Raw genomic sequence first — 18,029 nt, 5'->3', positions numbered from 1 at the left:
CACGGTTGCTTTCTCTAAAGCTTCCTTTTACTTCTATGTAAACCAATCATGTTTTACTGGGGAGGGTTAGATCCAGAATTACAGTTTCCCTTATTTTTCCTCTACTTTCTGAAAGACGGAATTTTTACACAGACTGAAAGCATATCATCAGAAGCTGAGTGACACTTTCACATGTGTCCCTTGGTCAGTAATAACAGCTAGTCTCTGCTATTATTTTTTTGTGCAGTGCTACATGAAAGGCACCGTACTGAGGCGTCCTTGTGCAGGTTATCTTGCTTGTCTCCTACTGTAGGGTTCTGAGGCACAGGTCCTCGTGTTACACAGTACAAGTGAGGAAGCAGGCCTACTGATGTTGAAGTACTTGCCCAAGATTGCATGGCTCCTGAGTGCCAAAGTCGGATATTTCCTAAATCCGATTCTTAATCACCAGACTGGGCTGTTTGACATGGGGCTTAATTACTATGCTGGACAAGATTCTATTACTTCAAAACCTGTGTAGCACTCAGATCACTGGCTGTGCACAGTAGGCACTTAAATATTTAATTTGAGGTTTGTTTCTTGTTGATTTCCAGGGTATTAATTGTCTTTTAGCTCTTATAACTCAATAAGAGATGAAAAGAATGCGTGAGGCACACTATTAGGCAATTCATAGAAGAAATGAATAGAAAATGAAAAATGCTCATTTTTACTAATCAAATCTACATTTGATGATTTTAGGAGATCTATTTTTAAAATGTCAAGACTCTTATGATACAGGCTTTTTTTTTTTTTTTTTTTTTTGCTTGGTATTCAACTTCTTCCCTCTTTCATAAATCACCCCGGGTGTTTCGGGTCAGTCTGTTAGGTTCTCTGTCGAAGCTTGTGCAGCATTCACAGATGGCTGTTCATTTGTTTTCATTTCCCCAAATATTTTCTAAGTTCCCTGCGGAAACAGACCACATCTTCTCCTCATTTAAAAAAATCTCCCTATAGCATTAGCACAGTGCTTAAAAGTGTGTGTCGTCAGATCTTATTAATCATCTTAATTAGGTAGCTCTAGCTCCAAAAATAAAATGGAAAAAAAGGACCTTTTTTTTGTCAATTGAATTATTACTATAGTAGTTGATATCAGACCAAGTCTTTTTTTTTCTTAATTTTATTTCGAAAATTAAATTTAGGGTGACATTGATAAGTAAAAGTACGTAGGTTTCACATAAACATTTCTATAGCATTTAAACTGTTGATTGTGTTGTGTGCCCATCATCCAAAGTCAAATCATTTTCTATCACCTTATATTTGTCTCTCTTTACACCCTAGTCCAAGTCTTTATGTGAAAAACCTACTGAGGATTTTGTGTATAACATTTTTACTAACTAACTTAATTCCCCAAATGACTCAGTCATTCTTGTTCTTACCCTGTTCTTGTGGTTAAGAAAGCCATGGTCATGTTTTTCTCCAGTGTGAAACCTCTATTTGTCTTCCTATGAACCACTTGTAGACCAGGGCCTGACACGTAATAGGTGATTGATACATTTTGTTAGAGGAATTCAGCTTGTGCTTGTTTACTTTAAAAAGCTTGGGAATGTGTATAGGTTATGACAAATATAAATCGCAAAAAAAAAATGATAAAAGCTTTAAAAAAATTAGTGATGTTAACAAGTAAAGCAATTTTAGTAAAGTGAGCCTAAAACCTTACACGATCTTAGTGAGCTTTGATGTTTTATTTGCCATTGATGTTCTTTCTTTTGGTTAAATTGTTTTACTTTTTTCTTAGGTTAAGACATCAGAATTTTACAGATACTCTCGACAGCTGCGCTACGAAGTTGACCAAGCACTGAATTACTTTCAGAATGTTCACCAGCAGCCTTTGCTGGACATGAAATCAAGCCGCATTCGCTCTGCCAAACCCCAGACTACAGTATTCCGAGGAATGATTGGACACAGCATGGTTAACAGTAAAATACTGCTCCTGAAGAAACCAAGAGTCTGGTGGGAACTCGAGGGCCCCCAAGTACCTCTGCGCCCAGACTGCCTTGCCATTGTCAATAACTTCGTGTTCTTGTTGGGCGGGGAAGAACTCGGCCCAGATGGCGAATTCCATGCTTCATCCAAAGTGTTCAGGTATGACCCGAGACAAAACTCGTGGCTGCGGATGGCAGACATGTCTGTGCCACGCTCAGAATTTGCAGTTGGTGTTATTGGAAAGTTTATTTACGCTGTAGCAGGCAGAACCAGAGATGAGACTTTCTATTCAACAGAGAGATACGATATCACCAATGATAAATGGGAATTCGTGGATCCTTACCCAGTGAACAAATACGGACATGAGGGGACAGTGCTGAATAACAAGCTGTATATCACTGGTGGCATCACCTCATCATCCACTTCCAAGCAAGTGTGCGTCTTTGACCCCAGCAAAGAAGGCACTGTAGAGCAGCGGACCAGAAGAACTCAAGTTGTTACCAACTGCTGGGAGAACAAGAGCAAGATGAATTACGCAAGATGCTTTCACAAGATGATCTCTTACAATGGCAAGCTGTACGTCTTCGGTGGTGTCTGTGTGATCTTGCGGGCCTCTTTCGAATCTCAGGGCTGCCCTTCCACAGAAGTGTACAACCCAGAGACTGACCAGTGGACCATCTTGGCATCCATGCCAATTGGTAGAAGTGGCCACGGTGTGACTGTGCTAGACAAACAAATAATGGTTCTTGGAGGCCTTTGCTACAACGGTCATTACAGCGATTCCATTCTCACCTTTGATCCAGAAGAAAACAAGTGGAAGGAAGACGAGTACCCGCGGATGCCCTGCAAGCTGGATGGTTTACAAGTGTGCAACCTGCACTTTCCAGAGTACATACTGGACGAGGTCAGGCGCTGCAACTAATGACATCTTCTCACGTCGAAGCCAAACAAAACACTTGTTTGTGACAGAGTAGTTAGTTGAAAACATAAAGAAAAACCTCACCAGTTTTACTATCAAAGCCATTGGTCTAATACGGTAAAACTTTTCCATTCTGTGCTAGCATCCTTTTTTTTTCAGTGGCCTCAAACTCATGCAATAAGTTAGTTCTAAGCACTAGCTCTTGAAACTACTTCCTGAAGCAGTTTAATAGAATGATCTACTTATCTGGGAAGCTGATTTTATGCTTTAAACATTTCTCTCAGATGTCAATGTAGAAGTCATGCATCTTCTAAGAGAAGACCTGATAAGTGTCACTCGATGTAATTTCAGTTCCTTTCTTGATCTGAAATCGTTTTGAACTTTTGGTTCACTGTATTTCTGTCTGTTAGACCTTTTGGTTTTATTAAGTTTAAAACTCTTGCCCTTTTTGCATGGCTTTTTGCTGAAAATGCAAAAATATAAATTTTCTACAAAGTTAACTTTTTATATTCAAAACACTATTTCTAAGCTGCCTTCTCTTACCTGCATTGTGTTAGTGAAAGTGTATCCATATGTGCATACATCTTATGAATATATAAGGCACATCCTCTTTTACGCCTGGCTAGGATTCTATATTTTTAAGCTAGTGTACTTGCACACACGGTTTGCCATACCTGTTGAATTTTAGGTGTAACGTCTTTTCATGTATTACCATCTATAGAGAATTAAAAATAACTGGAGTCCTCATTTGGTGTCAAAGTAGCCTATCTTCAGTCCATATTGATTCAGTAATGTTTGAACTCTTTATATTCCTGAAACACGTATGGGGTTATGAAAACTAACACTTATATTTTATTTTCATAGTACACGTTAGTGTTCCTCATTGATGTATGTCTTCTTATTGAACATGTTTTTCTTTGCAGTCTGTTTAACATTGCCCTGGTTTTAGTGAGAATTGGAGTGGTAGATGACAAGCCCTGGCCCTGCAGCGTGCAAGCACTTTTAAAGAAAATTTAGGTAATGCCAGACTCCTAAATAAAGGCCCCTTAAAAGTAAGTGCAACTTCCATTCTTTACATTCAATAAGGCTGCTGCACCTGTTATTGAATGGAAAGTAGCAACTTATGGAAAATTTGAGCTCAGTTTTGACTTAGAGGTAAGGAATAGAATTCTGATCTTACCGGTCATATCTACTGGTTTCTTTAGTACAAAAACCTTAGCAGCACCAGGCATGCAAGCTCTCAGCTTTTGTCTTATTTACTGAAAGCTACTAGCGTGAAGGACAGTAACCTCAAAGTTGAGAATGGCTTGAGACTAACTGTTGAAAAGCATTTTGCAGTAAGTGCTTTAGGATTAGCCGCACCTTTCAACGAGAAGGAAAAACATAGTTGACAGAGCTAAGCAAGAATAACCAGGGAATGGCTCCTTCAAACTGACGCCGCTTTTTCCTGAGTAGAGTCTATAGCTGATACAGACTAGATCTACACTGGCAAGACTTGCCAGGCCCTGAGATATTGGTGCAATATTGCAATGCCTTCTGTATGGCTGTTGTATAAATTTTCTAGTCCCCCCCCTTTTTTTTGCTGCTGCCACCACTGAACATTAGAAGAGTGAAGTCATGGAAATGTGAAGACTTTGTTTTGTTTTTTTGCAGTTAAATGAGACAACTATAAAAACAAAACCCTGGTTTTAAGCCTCCAAAACTGGAGGCTTAAAGAAATTTGGATTTAAGAAAGAGTCAGGTACATTATTAGCTTTTGAAGAAGAAAAGCGGTATTGGTTTTAGAAATCAAGTTAGTATTCTTTTGTATATGAGACTTAAATTTCTATTAAATGATTCTATCATTTGCTTTGTTTTTAAAAATAAAACTGATAGCCTTTCCCATGTTAATATGGGTAAAAGTCCTTTTCTATACTTAAAATATCATTTCTAATCATTTTCCTTTTGCAAACTAGGATTAGCTTAGTCATTTAAATCTTTTTCTAATATATCAGTTGGTTTAGTGTTTTGTACATCTGCTGTCGTGCTTTAAAGAAAATCACAATAACGTCTTCATTAGTTTCCTCATTGTTGTCTTGCTGGAAAAGACCGAGACAGGGTGCCCTCATCAGGCTTTTACACTCCAGTGGTGGTTCTCTTGAACTGTTGAGATATGACTTCAGAGCCCTCGTTAGAGTAAGATCTGGGCAAATGATAGACATTCTTGGCCTTCTATTCCAAAGACGGAAGGCCAAGGTCAAAGTCATGTTTTGGAAAATTTGTGAAATCTTAACTTGAACTAACTCTGGGTTCAGCTTCACACTTAAGTCATGTCTGACCTGATGTTAGCTGTAATCAGTTTTGAGCTTTAAGAATAGTTGCTATTGCGTGGGTTCTTAATGAATGTATGAGAAAATTCTTCTGGTTATATGTAGCACTAATATAGGTTCTTTTAAATCATGGTAACTCACATTCCCTTTTCAAGTTATGGGTTAATTGCTGAAAGAGATTTATTTTTGTTATACTAAACTATGGAAAATTTTTTCATAGATTTTTTTCACTTTTTTTTTGTGTGCTTCATTTGGAACCATTTTTGTTTATATACATTGTATGTGTTCAAGTAGTAGTTCTTTAAAACTTCAGTTAGATTTGAAACTATTCAGTGCAACTGTTGTCATCTTTATTAATTTTCACTTTACATTTTAAATGCCAGACTACCAAAATAGCTGATTTTCATTAGTGTCATCTGAATTGGAAATGTTTGTTTTCTTCCATGTCTTTGACCTAAGTTTTGAGTTTAATCTGCTTAAAGAAAATTCTTGCACTACAACCTTTTCATAAAACTCAAGATTGTCTCATTGAAGGTTTTGTATCGGAAGAAATACTACTGTTTTTTTTGAAAAGCAAAGCTTAATGAATAGAATTATTAGCTTTTCTTGAGACAGCTTTCTCTGTGTCCTCATTCCTCTGCTCTGTGTGAGTGTTACTATCCTTTGTGAAATACTGACTGAGCCCTTTACTTACCCTTTCTAAAGTAGCACCTTTGGACACCTCGTTCTGGGAAGCCTGCTCGAGTCATAGTAGAGGACACACATTTCTATGGGGAGCAGTGGTAAAAATGGAGAGTTTTGTCTTAATTACAAGAAACTAAGCTTTAAATATTTTATAACAAATTATTTGAGCTGCATAATCTAAACATGTCAAACGTTCAGTGGGACTATTTTTATATATGTATATGTGGTTGTAGGTCATAACATTTCAGTTTATAATATAAATTGTTATTTCAGTTTATAAGCTATCTCTCAAAAAAGACTAGCTTTCTTGAGAATACATAATTTAAAGTTTTAGATTGAAGTGAAACACAACATAGATAATAGTGAAATTAGATATAATTGAGGGCTAAATAGCAGTAAAACTGCTTGTGCCATTTTGTTTGCCTATTATACACCTTTGATTTTTTTTTGTACTCTGAACATTTTTAGGGATCATACATTTGTTCAATTGGATTAGAGCTGGTTTGGGAATAAATATCTTCTAAAAAGAGATTTATTTTAAAAGCAAAAGTCCCAAGAAATTAGTTTATTCTAAAGTCAAATATTCAACAGACACAGACCGGATAGGTAAACTCATGGAAGTCGCACCCTTTTGGTGTGCCGGTATAACTTCACTATTACACGAGGGACATGGAGAGAATGCCGTCAGCTTGGTCTGTTCCCCCTTCAAACTCTTGGATTTTCTTTTTACATCTTTGGAAACAACTACATGAAAAACCTTATTAACCAGTCTATCAGTAAGGATTAGGAGTTTGCTTTCTGGAGGAATGACCTAGAGAGGTGACCAGAGAGGTTATTTTCTATCTAACTTGTATATGCCTACACCTCTTGGCATACTTTGTCTATTAGAAAACTATTTTGACCTTTATGTACATTTTGGGTCAGTAGTCAAATTAATCCTAGGGCCGATTTAAAAATATTAACAATAATTTAAGGTTTGCCTTTTATACCTGTTTTGAAAGCCTTTACATTTTTGTCAGGTAATTTTTCCCAAGCCGTGAATATAATCTATTCAAACATGTTTATGCTATCTGTTCTGTTTTTAAATCGAAAAAAAATGTTAAAAGTGTTTATGAAGAAAAGTTTAAATAAAATATTTTTCATCTTTAAAACATACTTCTTTACGTCTTGTTATTTACTATCTTTATATAACCCATCATTTTCAAAGTCACTCATGAATTGATCAGCAAGCAGTATCTGTTTTGTTTCCCTTCAATGTGCCAAGGAAGTGCCGCAAAAATGTGATCACTGCTGCTTCCAGCCACCGGTTCATGTGAGCATGTCAGAGTGAATTTATCTGCACTTACACATGCAATCGAAATTTTATAATGAACTGAGTCACTCAATTTCCACTAACAGATTTTCAGAATGGAAATACAGACTTGAGGGAAAGCATTTAGAAGCCTAAAGCCTTAGTTCGGTAATTTTTAGGTTTCCTTTAGCATTTTTGATTCATTGTTCTTAACGTCATTTCTGAAACTAGGAACTAGGCAGGAATGAATGGACGACCTCACAAGCGCCTGGATATACGCAGGCCCACGCCTACCTCCTTCAGGATGGACTCAGAAGCCTCAGCAGTAGTCCCTGCATGCTGGCCTCTAGCCATTTCCAGCCTCTCCCTCTGTCACTTCCTACATTCTATTCTGTTGTGATCTTTTTAAAAAATGGAATTTGGGGGAGTTAGATGTTTTCGGTGTACAACTCAATAAAACTTCATCAGCACACTGCATCATGTGCCCATCACCCCACGCAAAGTCTCATTCTGTCCCCATTTTGTGTGAATTTCCAGCCTCAAATTATACTTGCCTTCTTTCCCTTTCCCTGCTTGCAAAATCCACTTCTCTTTCAAAGCCCAACTCAAATGCTCGCCCCGCCTCCTGCAGCCTGTTCTCTCCCATAGAATTAATTGCTGCTTCTACACTCAACACATTTATAGTCTATTTCATTTTGCATAATAGCCGGGTATAATTCATTCTCCACAACTAGATCATAGTCTATTTGAATGAAAGGACCTTCTTTTATTCCTCTTTGTACCCTTACACCTAGCACGATACTTTTTGTACATAATGGGCACTGAGCTCTAAATGTTTATTGCAGCATGTGACAAATTGCCTGTGAGTTACAGACAGATGCTGTCGGCATTTGGAAGAGGGAGATACTGGTTCCCCAGGGGTTTTGTCTCTGCTTCTTTCTGTCTACTCACTCCTTGCCCAGTCTCATCCACACCTGTGGCTTACCTCTACTTTTATGCTGATATCTGTCAAATCTCTATTTCTCAACCCAGAGTTGCAATCGTCTGAACATTTCTCACATGTTTTATCGGAATTTCAAACTGAACAAGTACAAACCTGAATACATAATTCCCTTCCCCAAACCCTGCCCCCTTGTCCTGCACTCCCTGAATTAGGATGTGGCTCTACCATTGCCTGGGACTGTTCAGGTTCAAAACCTGGGATATGTTTAGCAACGCCTCTCTTCCCCTTCACCCCAACATCTTGGTTCATCCAGTCCTGTCAGTTACCTTTCCTTGCCCTCGTTTCTCCATTGACACTTTCCTCATTCAGGCCCTTGTCATTCTTGCTGGCCATCAGGAGCTTTCTTTCTGATCTTCTACCTTCACGGTCCATTTTCTACACTGCTGCCAGTGAGAGCTTTCAAAACCTAAATATCCTGAGATTCAACAGCCCTTAATACTCCATCTTGAGAAAAAGATCCAAACTCCCTAGCCTGCCACACAAGGTCCTCCATTTTTTCCTCGCTTTGTTCCTGTTCAGTCCCCTACACATCCTGTATTCTGGCGATGCAAGCTACTTGGGCTTCCCGAATAGGCCACCTTTTCTCCAGCCTCCCTGCCTGCGTACGTGCTCTTCCCCTGTTCCTTTCCTGGCTAAGCCTTTGGCCTTCGAGAACCGGCCTGGGCATCATGGCCTAACCCTTTGGGCCATATGAACTGTGCCCTTGGCTTTACCATAGCACCTTGTGGGTGCCTAGACCGCCCACCTCTGACACTTGACTAGAACCGTCTTCTCTATCCCACTTTTAATTGTACTTTTTTGAGGGCAGACACTGTGTCTTTATTTTCCAAGAGTCTGACTTAACGTCTGGCACATGGTAAGTCCTCCCTAATAAAAATAGAACCCAGAAACTTGGAAGGTCATCAATAAAATGCTCCTGCTGAGGAGGGGCAGCTGTAGTAGCTTGATTGTCTGCCAAAACGACCTCCCCGAGGAGTTCCCTCCGGTCATTCCCACTGCCGCTGCTCCCGTGTCTGAAAGGTAGATGCACACAGCCGAAGAATTCCCTCCGGTCATTCCCACTCCCACTGCTCCCGTGTCTGAAAGGTGGATGCACACAGCCGAGGAATTCCCTCCGGTCGTTCCCACTGCCGCTGCTCCCATGTCTGAAAGGTGGATGCACACAGCCGAGGAATTCCCTCCGGTCATTCCCACTCCCACTGCTCCCGTGTCTGAAAGGTGGATGCACACAGCCGAGGAATTCCCTCCGGTCGTTCCCACTGCCGCTGCTCCCATGTCTGAAAGGTGGATGCACACAGCCATCACAGTTGTCAGCAGATACATCTTCCCTTCCCTTAACATGGTAGTTCTGGGCCGGGTGGAAAATATTGAGTGAAATAGGCCAAAAGCACACCATTAATTCCATGAAATGCTCTGTGGTGGGAAGAGGTGATCGGTGGGCACAATCTTGAGAAACACTACATAAGATGTCTTTTTTCTTAGTCTCAACGAACAGCTTATTAAAGGCTCTGAGAAGTCCTGCTGTTAACTCATTTTGATTTTGTTTTTTTCAGTGTAAACCAAACATTTGACCACTGAGCTCCTTCTCATGGAATATATATGATCCATGAATGTTCTTGCGAAAGCCAGACTAAGGAATAAGCAAAAGAGAACAAGTAGAAAGGACCATTAATTCAGTTACCCTGGTCTATAAGATAGGACTTCCTCCTGCAGGTCCAGTTAGTTTCCAAGCTGAAGTTGACATTTAGCCACAGTGACGTTACCCTGGGGATTTCACATCTCAAGGAGGGTCCCACCTTCTCTTTCTGGGGGTCGAATGCATTTGTGTAATTATTTGTACAACCTTGTATGGTTTAAGGAGCAGGACTTCCAGAATGGCCAAATGAAGAGCTCAGCAGGTCTCCCTAAAAAGCAATGTTGAAATTGAACAAGCTTGTCAAAGAATGTAGACCAAAGGCATACACGCTGAGAAGTACTTATTCAAGAAAATGCACTAAAGCTCACCAAGAGCTGTGGGATTCGGATCATTTTGCCTGAGGCTGTTTCCATCCCAACGCCCCTTCCCCTGGCTTTGGGGCACAGAAGTTCTACCAGGGCCATCAGAGGGATCTGGCTTTATTTGGAGTGGAGTGTGGAGAATGCCATGTGTCACTGTGGCCAACACTGCAGCTAGAATGAGGTCTCAACAGTGCTAGTGTTTAGTAATAAACTGGAGGCCAGAGCAGCCAGGAATTTAACAGGAGATCTTGGGAGTGAGGCAGCCTACTTTATCCCTTGTGGCCCAGAAGGCCGTGCTCTGTGTGTACCTAAGGGGAGGCCTAAGAGGGCCAAAGCAAGGTACTTGCCCCTGGCTGGGTGTGAGGCCTTGCGGACACAGAAAATATTTGGAATACACTTGGAAATTGTTCGAACTTTGAACGCATTCCCCAGATCACACAGATTTATCAGCAAAGGGTGAAGAAGCCCTACTGGCTCAAAGTGTGTAAGTGCAACTTCTGACCAATCACTGGCTGACCACTAAGCTATGCTGACTCGGGTGATCCTTTGGAATCTAAGCTTAAACATAAGAATTCTTAAAAACAAACTAAACAGAGATATCAGTGGCCATACACGAGGGTGGGGACGGGGGGGGGGAGTGAGTGGAGAATAAATTCCACAGAATTCCTCCAGGCTAATCACTAAACATACCACACCAAGAAAAAGCAAAAACCACCACACGGGAATCTAGAGTTGCTACAATATTACCTAAAATGTGAAGTTTCCAAAAAAAGAATTAGGAGACATGTAAAGAAACTAGAAAGTGTAACCCATACCCAGAAAGTCAATAGAAAACTCTCAGAGGATTCAGTGTTAGGGGGAGCAGTATAATTATAGTTTTGTGTCCTGTATTTCACAAAATTGTTTTAGAAACAATTTCAAAAAGTCACTACAATTTCTTTGAAAATATTTTTAGTGATTGCTTAGTGTTCTATAATATGGCTATGTGATAATTTATCTAATCATGCTCCTACTGTGAGATATAACTACATTTTAAAGTAGTTCTTTCATTTGATTTATATATTATATATTATCTATACTTTCAATTATTTTTGAAGGTAGTTTTCTAAAGATGGGATAAAAAAGGAACTATTTAAAGTCCCTGACAAATATTGCTAGATGAAGCATCAGGGAAGTTGTACAATATTTGACCCACATCAGTAGCGAATATGAATTTTTTTATTACCACATCCTATACTTGAAAAAGAAATTTAAAAAATCATTAGTAATCTAATAGGTGAAAGTTGTATTTTCATTTTTATTTCTTTGATTACAGTGAGTGGTGAGTAATTTTTCACATCTATTTGCTAATATATCCTATGAATTCCTGTTCGTATCATTTATGCATTTTTAGTGGTATTTTGGTGTTTTATTATGGATTTGGGAGGATTCCTCATCAACTATGCTTGCCACACAAGTGTACAATCTCAAATGATGACTAGTATCTTTAATTATTGGGATGATTTAAAAAAAATCGTATAATAAAATTCCATTGAATGTGGAAAGTGAATAAAACAATTTAAAGAAAACAAAAGGGATGGGAATTATAGTGATGGAACAAAATGATTAAGAATCGAGGGTTTAAAATAGTTTTGTGCGCCTGACCAGGCGGTGGCGCAGTGGATAGAGCGTTGGACTGGGATGCAGAGGACCCAGGTTCGAGACCCTGAGGTTGCCAGCTTCAGCGCGGGCTTATCTGGTTTGAGCAAAAAGCTCATCAGCTTGAACCCAAGATCGCTGGCTTGAGCAAGGGGTTACTTGGTCTGCTGAAGGTCCGTGGTCAAGGCACATATGAGAAAGCAATCAATGAAAAACTAAGGTATTGCAACTCGCAATGAAAAACTAATGATTGATGCTTCTCATCTGTCTCCGTTCCTGTCTGTCTATCCCTCTCACTGACTCACTCTCTGTCTCTGTAAAAAAAATAAATTAATTAAAATTAAAAAAATAGTTTTGTGCTTTTTTTTGACAGAGAGAAACTCAGAGAGAGGGACAGACAGGAAGGGAGAGAGATGAGAAGCATCAATTCTTCGTTGCGGCACCTTAGTTGTTCATTGATTGCTTTCTCATATGTGCCTTGACCAAGGGGCTACAGCAGAGCAAGTGACCCCTTGCTCAAGCTATTGACCTTTGGGCTCAAGCCAGCAACCATGGGGTCATGCCTATGATCCCAGAATCAAGCCAGCAACCCCACACTCAAGCTGGTGAGCCTGCACTCAAGCCAGCAACCTTGGGGTTTCAAACCTAGGTCGTTTGCATCCCAGTCTGATGATCTATACACTGCACCACCGCCTGGCGCAGTGATAGGAGGAGAGAGAGACTGACTCCTGCATGCACTCTGACCAGGATCCACCTGGTAACCACTGCCTGGGGCCAATACTCGAATCAACTGAGCTATCCTCAGCGCCCAGGGATTATTCTCAAACCAGTCCCAATTGAGCCACTGGCTGCAAGAGAGAAAGAGAGAGAGAAGGAAAAGAGAATCAGATGATCACTTCTTCTATGTACCCTGACTGGGGATTGAACAGGATGTTCTCATGCTGGGCCAACACTCTATCCACAAGTCAACCAGCCAGGGCCAAAATAGTGTTTTCTTAAAATCTCAATTCCATATGTCCCAAATAAATGTCCAACCTGAAAGAATACAGTCCAACTTCATATACATTTTATGTGGTATGTTATTGGCCCTTTTTAGAAAATGGGATTAATTATACTGGGGAACAAAATTTTTGTTGCATCCACAAAAACACTTGTTCTTACCTAATTCGAGTGTGCTGATCTGAAATCTGACATTAGTTTTTCTCTGTAAGCTACAGGTTTTTTTGCAGTTCAAGATTTTAGATTTTCATCTTATTGTAAAATTTTCAACATTTAGTTTAACATAATGAAGTAGAATGTCTTCTTGGGCATCTTCTTTGTGAAAATATAGTAATTCATATAATGCAGTAAATACACTAATACACTAAAAGATATGATTGAATCAGAATTTGTCAACAACTTCAAAATAGAACATATTAAAACACTTATTTTAATCATAAAATTTGTGCAAAACTTAAATTCTATTCAGGCAAAAATTTGCGTTTGTAGCTCTTGTGTTTGTGTACTTGTTGAGGACAATCTCGTTTGATGCTCCAGCAGTAGTCTGCTCATCACTAACAGCTCCAAGATTTTCGGGAAACTTATCAAGGTGACTGTTCAGGAAGTGAATCTTACGCTCATGTTACATCCAATGTCGCAGAAAGCCAACAGCATCCTTTGAACCAGAAGTTCATAGTTTTCTGCTTTTTTGTTGCCAAGGAAGTTCTTCGTAGCTGCCACAAAAGACTGCCATGCTGCTTTCTCCTTATTCATTTTCCTGGCAAATTCTTCATCACGTATGAGGGTTTGAATTTGAGGTCCATTGAATACACCTGCTTTTATCTTCTTGAAAGACAAGGCAGGAAAAGCAGAAATAATATGTTGAAAGCATTTATTTTCTCTATTCAAAGCCTGAACAAACTGCTTCATTAAGCCAAGTCTGATGTGAAGTGGGGGAAAAATGATCCTGTCTCGATTAACTACAGGTTCATTCACAATATTTTGCATCCATACATCCAGAGCTTCACGTTTCAGCCACTCCTTCTGTGTCCAGTGTTTCTCCCGAGCTCGGCTGTCCCACAAACACAGAAAGCAAGGATACTTCATGAAACCTCTCTGTTCTCCTAGCCAGAAATTTACCATTTTAAGATCCACACAAATGATCCAGTTATGCTCCTCATACTTCAGAAAGTCGAGGACAATTTTTATGTCATTATAATCTTCTCGCAGATGAGCTGAATAACCAATTGGAACCGCTGCATAAACATTACCGTTGTGGCCTGACCTATGGTGGTGCAGTGGGTTAAGCGTTGACCTGGAACACTGAGGTCACTGGTTCGAAACCCTGGGCTTGCCTGGTCAAGGCACATATAGGAGTTGATGCTTCCTGCTCCTCCCCCTACCTCTCACTCTCCTCTCTAAAAATGAATGAATTAAAAACAAAACATTACCGTTGTGTAGGAGAACACATTTCAGACTCCGTTTAAAGCTGTCAAGAAATAGCCGCCATTCTGTTGGACTGTAAGTGGTAACACCTAGCTGGCGGAGAAGACTACTGATATCATGACAGTAAACAAAGTGTTTGTCTTCGGAAAAAAAAGTCCACAAAGACTTGTTCATGCTTCCTGAAATGGGATACTTTAGCTGACAGGTGAAGTACATTCTTTTCTTGAAGCCTAGAGGCTAATAACTCAGCTGCTTTCTTTGAGAGGCCCAAATCTCTTACTAAGTCATTCAATTCGAGTTGGCTAAACTGCTGAGGGGTTAAGGACTGCTTGGCATCAGAAGAAGACTCTTCAGATTCTACAACCATTTTCTCATGCATCTTTTTTTTTTTTTTTTGTATTTTTCTGAAGCTGGAAACGGGGAGAGACAGTCAGACAGACTCCCGCATGCGCCCGACCGGGATCCACCCGGCACACCCACCAGGGGCAAAGCTCTGCCCACCAGGAGGCGATGCTCTGCCCCTCTGGGGCCTCGCTCTGCCACAACCAGAGCCACTCTAGCGCCTGGGGCAGTGGCCAAGGAGCCATCCCCAGCACCCGGGCCATCTTTGCTCCAATGGAGCCTTGGCTGCGGGAGGGGAAGAGAGAGACAGAGAGGAAGGAGGGGGGGGTGGAGAAGCAAATGGGCGCTTCTCCTATGTGCCCTGGCCGGGAATCGAACCTGGGTCCCCTGCACGCCAGGCCGACACTCTACCGCTGAGCCAACCTGCCAGGGCCTTCTCATGCATCTTATCAACATACACTTGATCAGTATGTTCAGTTTCTTCGTCCTTAGAAGAAATAAAACCATTGAAAACTGGAACCAGGAGTGTCTCAGAGTGTGGGATAGGTCGTATTGCTGAAGAAATATTAGGATATGCGATGATATGCCATTTTTTCTTGCCGATGCCCTTTGTATGGATCAGACAGAAATAACAGTCACGCCAAACCATGGGGATACCAAAAGGCATTCCTTTGCGTTTTCCTTTTGTCCAGTCACGAAGCATTTCCTCACAATTATGACACACAATATGAGGAGCCCAATTCTTGTCTTGATCGCCAAGGGGAACTTGAAAATAGGCAATATATGCATGTGTCACAAATGATGAAATATTGCGCCTTTGACATTGAAGTGTGTAACAGCCACATATATAACAGAAGGTGTCAGGACTATTCTTACATTTATGCCTACTCGAAAAAGCCATGATTTAATCTTAAAACAAAATAAGAGGGTGTTTTTATCAGGTAATAATTTTTACATTTAAAAACAACTACAATTATGTAAAAGTGATGTTTGTAAAACATTAATTGCCTTGTGGTTATGTTCAATCCAAGAGTCGTTGCCCTTTAACTCCAATTTAAAAACCAATGCATGCCAGTAACTGTAACAAAAAGAAATTAAAATTGCATAAAAACTGGAGCATGCACCAAAAAACGGATTTCAGATTTGGAATCAGCGATGCAGACATATATAGAAATAGTTCTAAAACCTCATGCAATAGAAAATGAAAAATAAATTTGTTCCCCAGTGTTATCCATAACATTTTAAATTTCTTTTTATTTTGTATTCAAATTTCCTAGTTAAATTTAAATTTGCTACTTCAATGCCTTTTAGCATCTCTTAATTATACAATAAATATGGACTTTCAAACGATTGTTTACTATATAGATTTTTGACAATGAATCATTTTTGTATTCCTGAAACAAAATTAATGTGTTGAAAATTTCTAAAACACCAGATACATTTAAGAGATAGGAGCAGCTAATAAAGATATTGAGAAAGCCATGGTACAGGGACCAAAATAACCCTATTCAAAAGTGAACAGCTTTCTCCTTAGATATGGGGGTGAGAGGTTTGAATGGAAACATGCATTCAAACTTATTGTTAGTGAATGCCTGCTATGTGTACTTGTGGGAGTGAACAAGATTCACTCTGCTCTCAATCTAATGAGGAATATAAGTAACTCAAAATCACTTAAGGCAAGGGATAAAAATGAGGCAAGAGATAAAGAGAGGAAAAAGCAGGGGGCCGTCGTAGCTCAGTTACAATCACTATTGATGAGAATCAGGAGAGGCTCACGGAGGAGCTAGTGTTTCTACTTGGTCATTGAGATTAAGCAGGGTTTCTCTAAGCAGAGAATATAAAAAAGGATTCTCAAGAAAGGCTATGCAGCCTGACCAGGCGGTGGCGCAATGGATAGAGCGTCAGACTAGGATGCAGAGGACCCAGGTTCGAGACCCCGAGGTCACCAGCTTGAGCGAGGGCTCATCTGGTTTGAGCAAAGCTCACCAGCTTGGACCCAAGGTCGCTGGCTCAAGCAAGGGGTTACTCACACTGCTGTAAGCCCCTGGTCAAGGCACATACGAGAAAGCAATCAATGAACAAACAACTAAGGTCCCGCAATGAAAAACTGATGATTGATGCTTCTCATCTCTCTCCATTCCTGTCTGTCTGTCCCTACCTATCCCTCTCTCTGACTCTCTCTCTGTCCCTGTAAAAAAAAAAAAAAAAAGAAAAAAGAAAAAAAGAAAGGATATGCAAAGAAGCATGGGAGGTCCCACAAGGCAGAGGCTCCTGACCCAGGCATGCACCCAGATCCAACCTATTGGTTTTTTATTCAAATGGATTCTGGTGGAAATGACATAAAGTAGCATCTAGTAAAATTTGCTATGAATGAAAGAAGTGGGTAAAGACCCATTTTAACTCATGAAATTTTTTTTATTATAAAACACTGACCATGGAAATTTAGACTCTATAAAAATAATCAACACAGTTTCTCTGGCCAGATAGCTCGGTTGGTAAGAGCACCATTCTGAAGCACAGAGGTTGCTGGTTCGATCCCCAGTCAGAGCACATACAGGAATAGATCCATGTTCCTCTCTCTCTCTCTCTCTCTCTCTCAAATCAATAAAATAAGCATTAAACAATAATCAACACAGTAAAACTAACAATGGCGAAGATCTTATACAATTAAACTTGTAGTCTTTTAAAAATTCATACTTAGTGATTTCAGAGAGAGAGGGGAAGGGAGAGAAACATCAATTTGTTGTTCCACTTATTTATGCATCCATTGGTTGACCACTGTATGTGGTCTAACCAGGGGCCAAACCCACAACTTTGGCATATTGGGATGATGCTCTAACCCACTGAGCAACCTGGCTGGGGCTCACCGGTAGTCTTAAATTGGGCTCCCTGGAAGCTGACTCCATGATAAGAATAAGAGTGTTAAGTAATTTATTTGTGTTGTCATTCCAGAAAACAGCAGGGAGCAGGGGACTAAGACAGGGACTGGGATGGCCAGTAAGGGTACATCATCAAGCAGATTTCAATGGGGGTGGGGCGGTGAATGGGCTTAATCCTCCCTCTCTAGGCAATTGGGGAAAAAGGTGTAGAACATGCCTCAGAGTAATCCCACCAGAGGACAAGGAAGCTGGGGTATCCATCCTCCAACTGCCATGTGTCACCGGCACATTAACCCAAGCACTTCTGGCCCAGGGTGTCCAGGCTGAGAGAATGCTCAGATGGGAAGTTGCAGGTGTTTGCGCACAGAAGCCAACCACCCGTCTCATGTACTGATGGGTAAGTGCCAACAGGGTATGGGCAGGCCACCATGGCTGTTTGTGACATTGTTACTGACTTGAAACTACTGGAAGAATTAATCTTGACAAAATCTAGGCCCACAAAATTTGCACCACAGGCAACTGGTAGGCATAATTGCTATAAAAGTAAACCTACCTATAAGAGGATAAAATTTAAAATAATTTGCCCTGGCTAAATAGCTCA

The 18,029-nt window shown here is 40.3% G+C and overlaps 1 protein-coding gene across 3 annotated transcripts in view; it reads left to right on the top strand.

Annotated features, from left to right (window-relative positions):
- The window catches only part of KLHL15 (kelch like family member 15), a 34,915-nt gene extending 27,936 nt beyond the window's left edge, over positions 1-6,979 (top strand). For all 3 annotated transcript variants that reach the window (XM_066356202.1, XM_066356203.1, XM_066356201.1), the window contains one exon: positions 1,754-6,979. In XM_066356202.1, coding sequence (XP_066212299.1) covers positions 1,754-2,863 — 1,110 coding nt within the window. In that variant the 3' untranslated portion in view covers positions 2,864-6,979. The remainder of the gene's footprint in view (positions 1-1,753) is intronic.
- The last annotated feature ends 11,050 nt before the right edge of the window (positions 6,980-18,029 follow it).

The sequence above is a fragment of the Saccopteryx leptura genome, chromosome X (genome assembly GCF_036850995.1).
Source record: "Saccopteryx leptura isolate mSacLep1 chromosome X, mSacLep1_pri_phased_curated, whole genome shotgun sequence".
In the NCBI taxonomy this organism is placed as follows: Eukaryota; Metazoa; Chordata; class Mammalia; order Chiroptera; family Emballonuridae; genus Saccopteryx; species Saccopteryx leptura.
The sequence above is the reverse complement of the archived record's forward strand: the minus strand, read 5'-3'. Positions and strand labels throughout refer to the sequence as shown.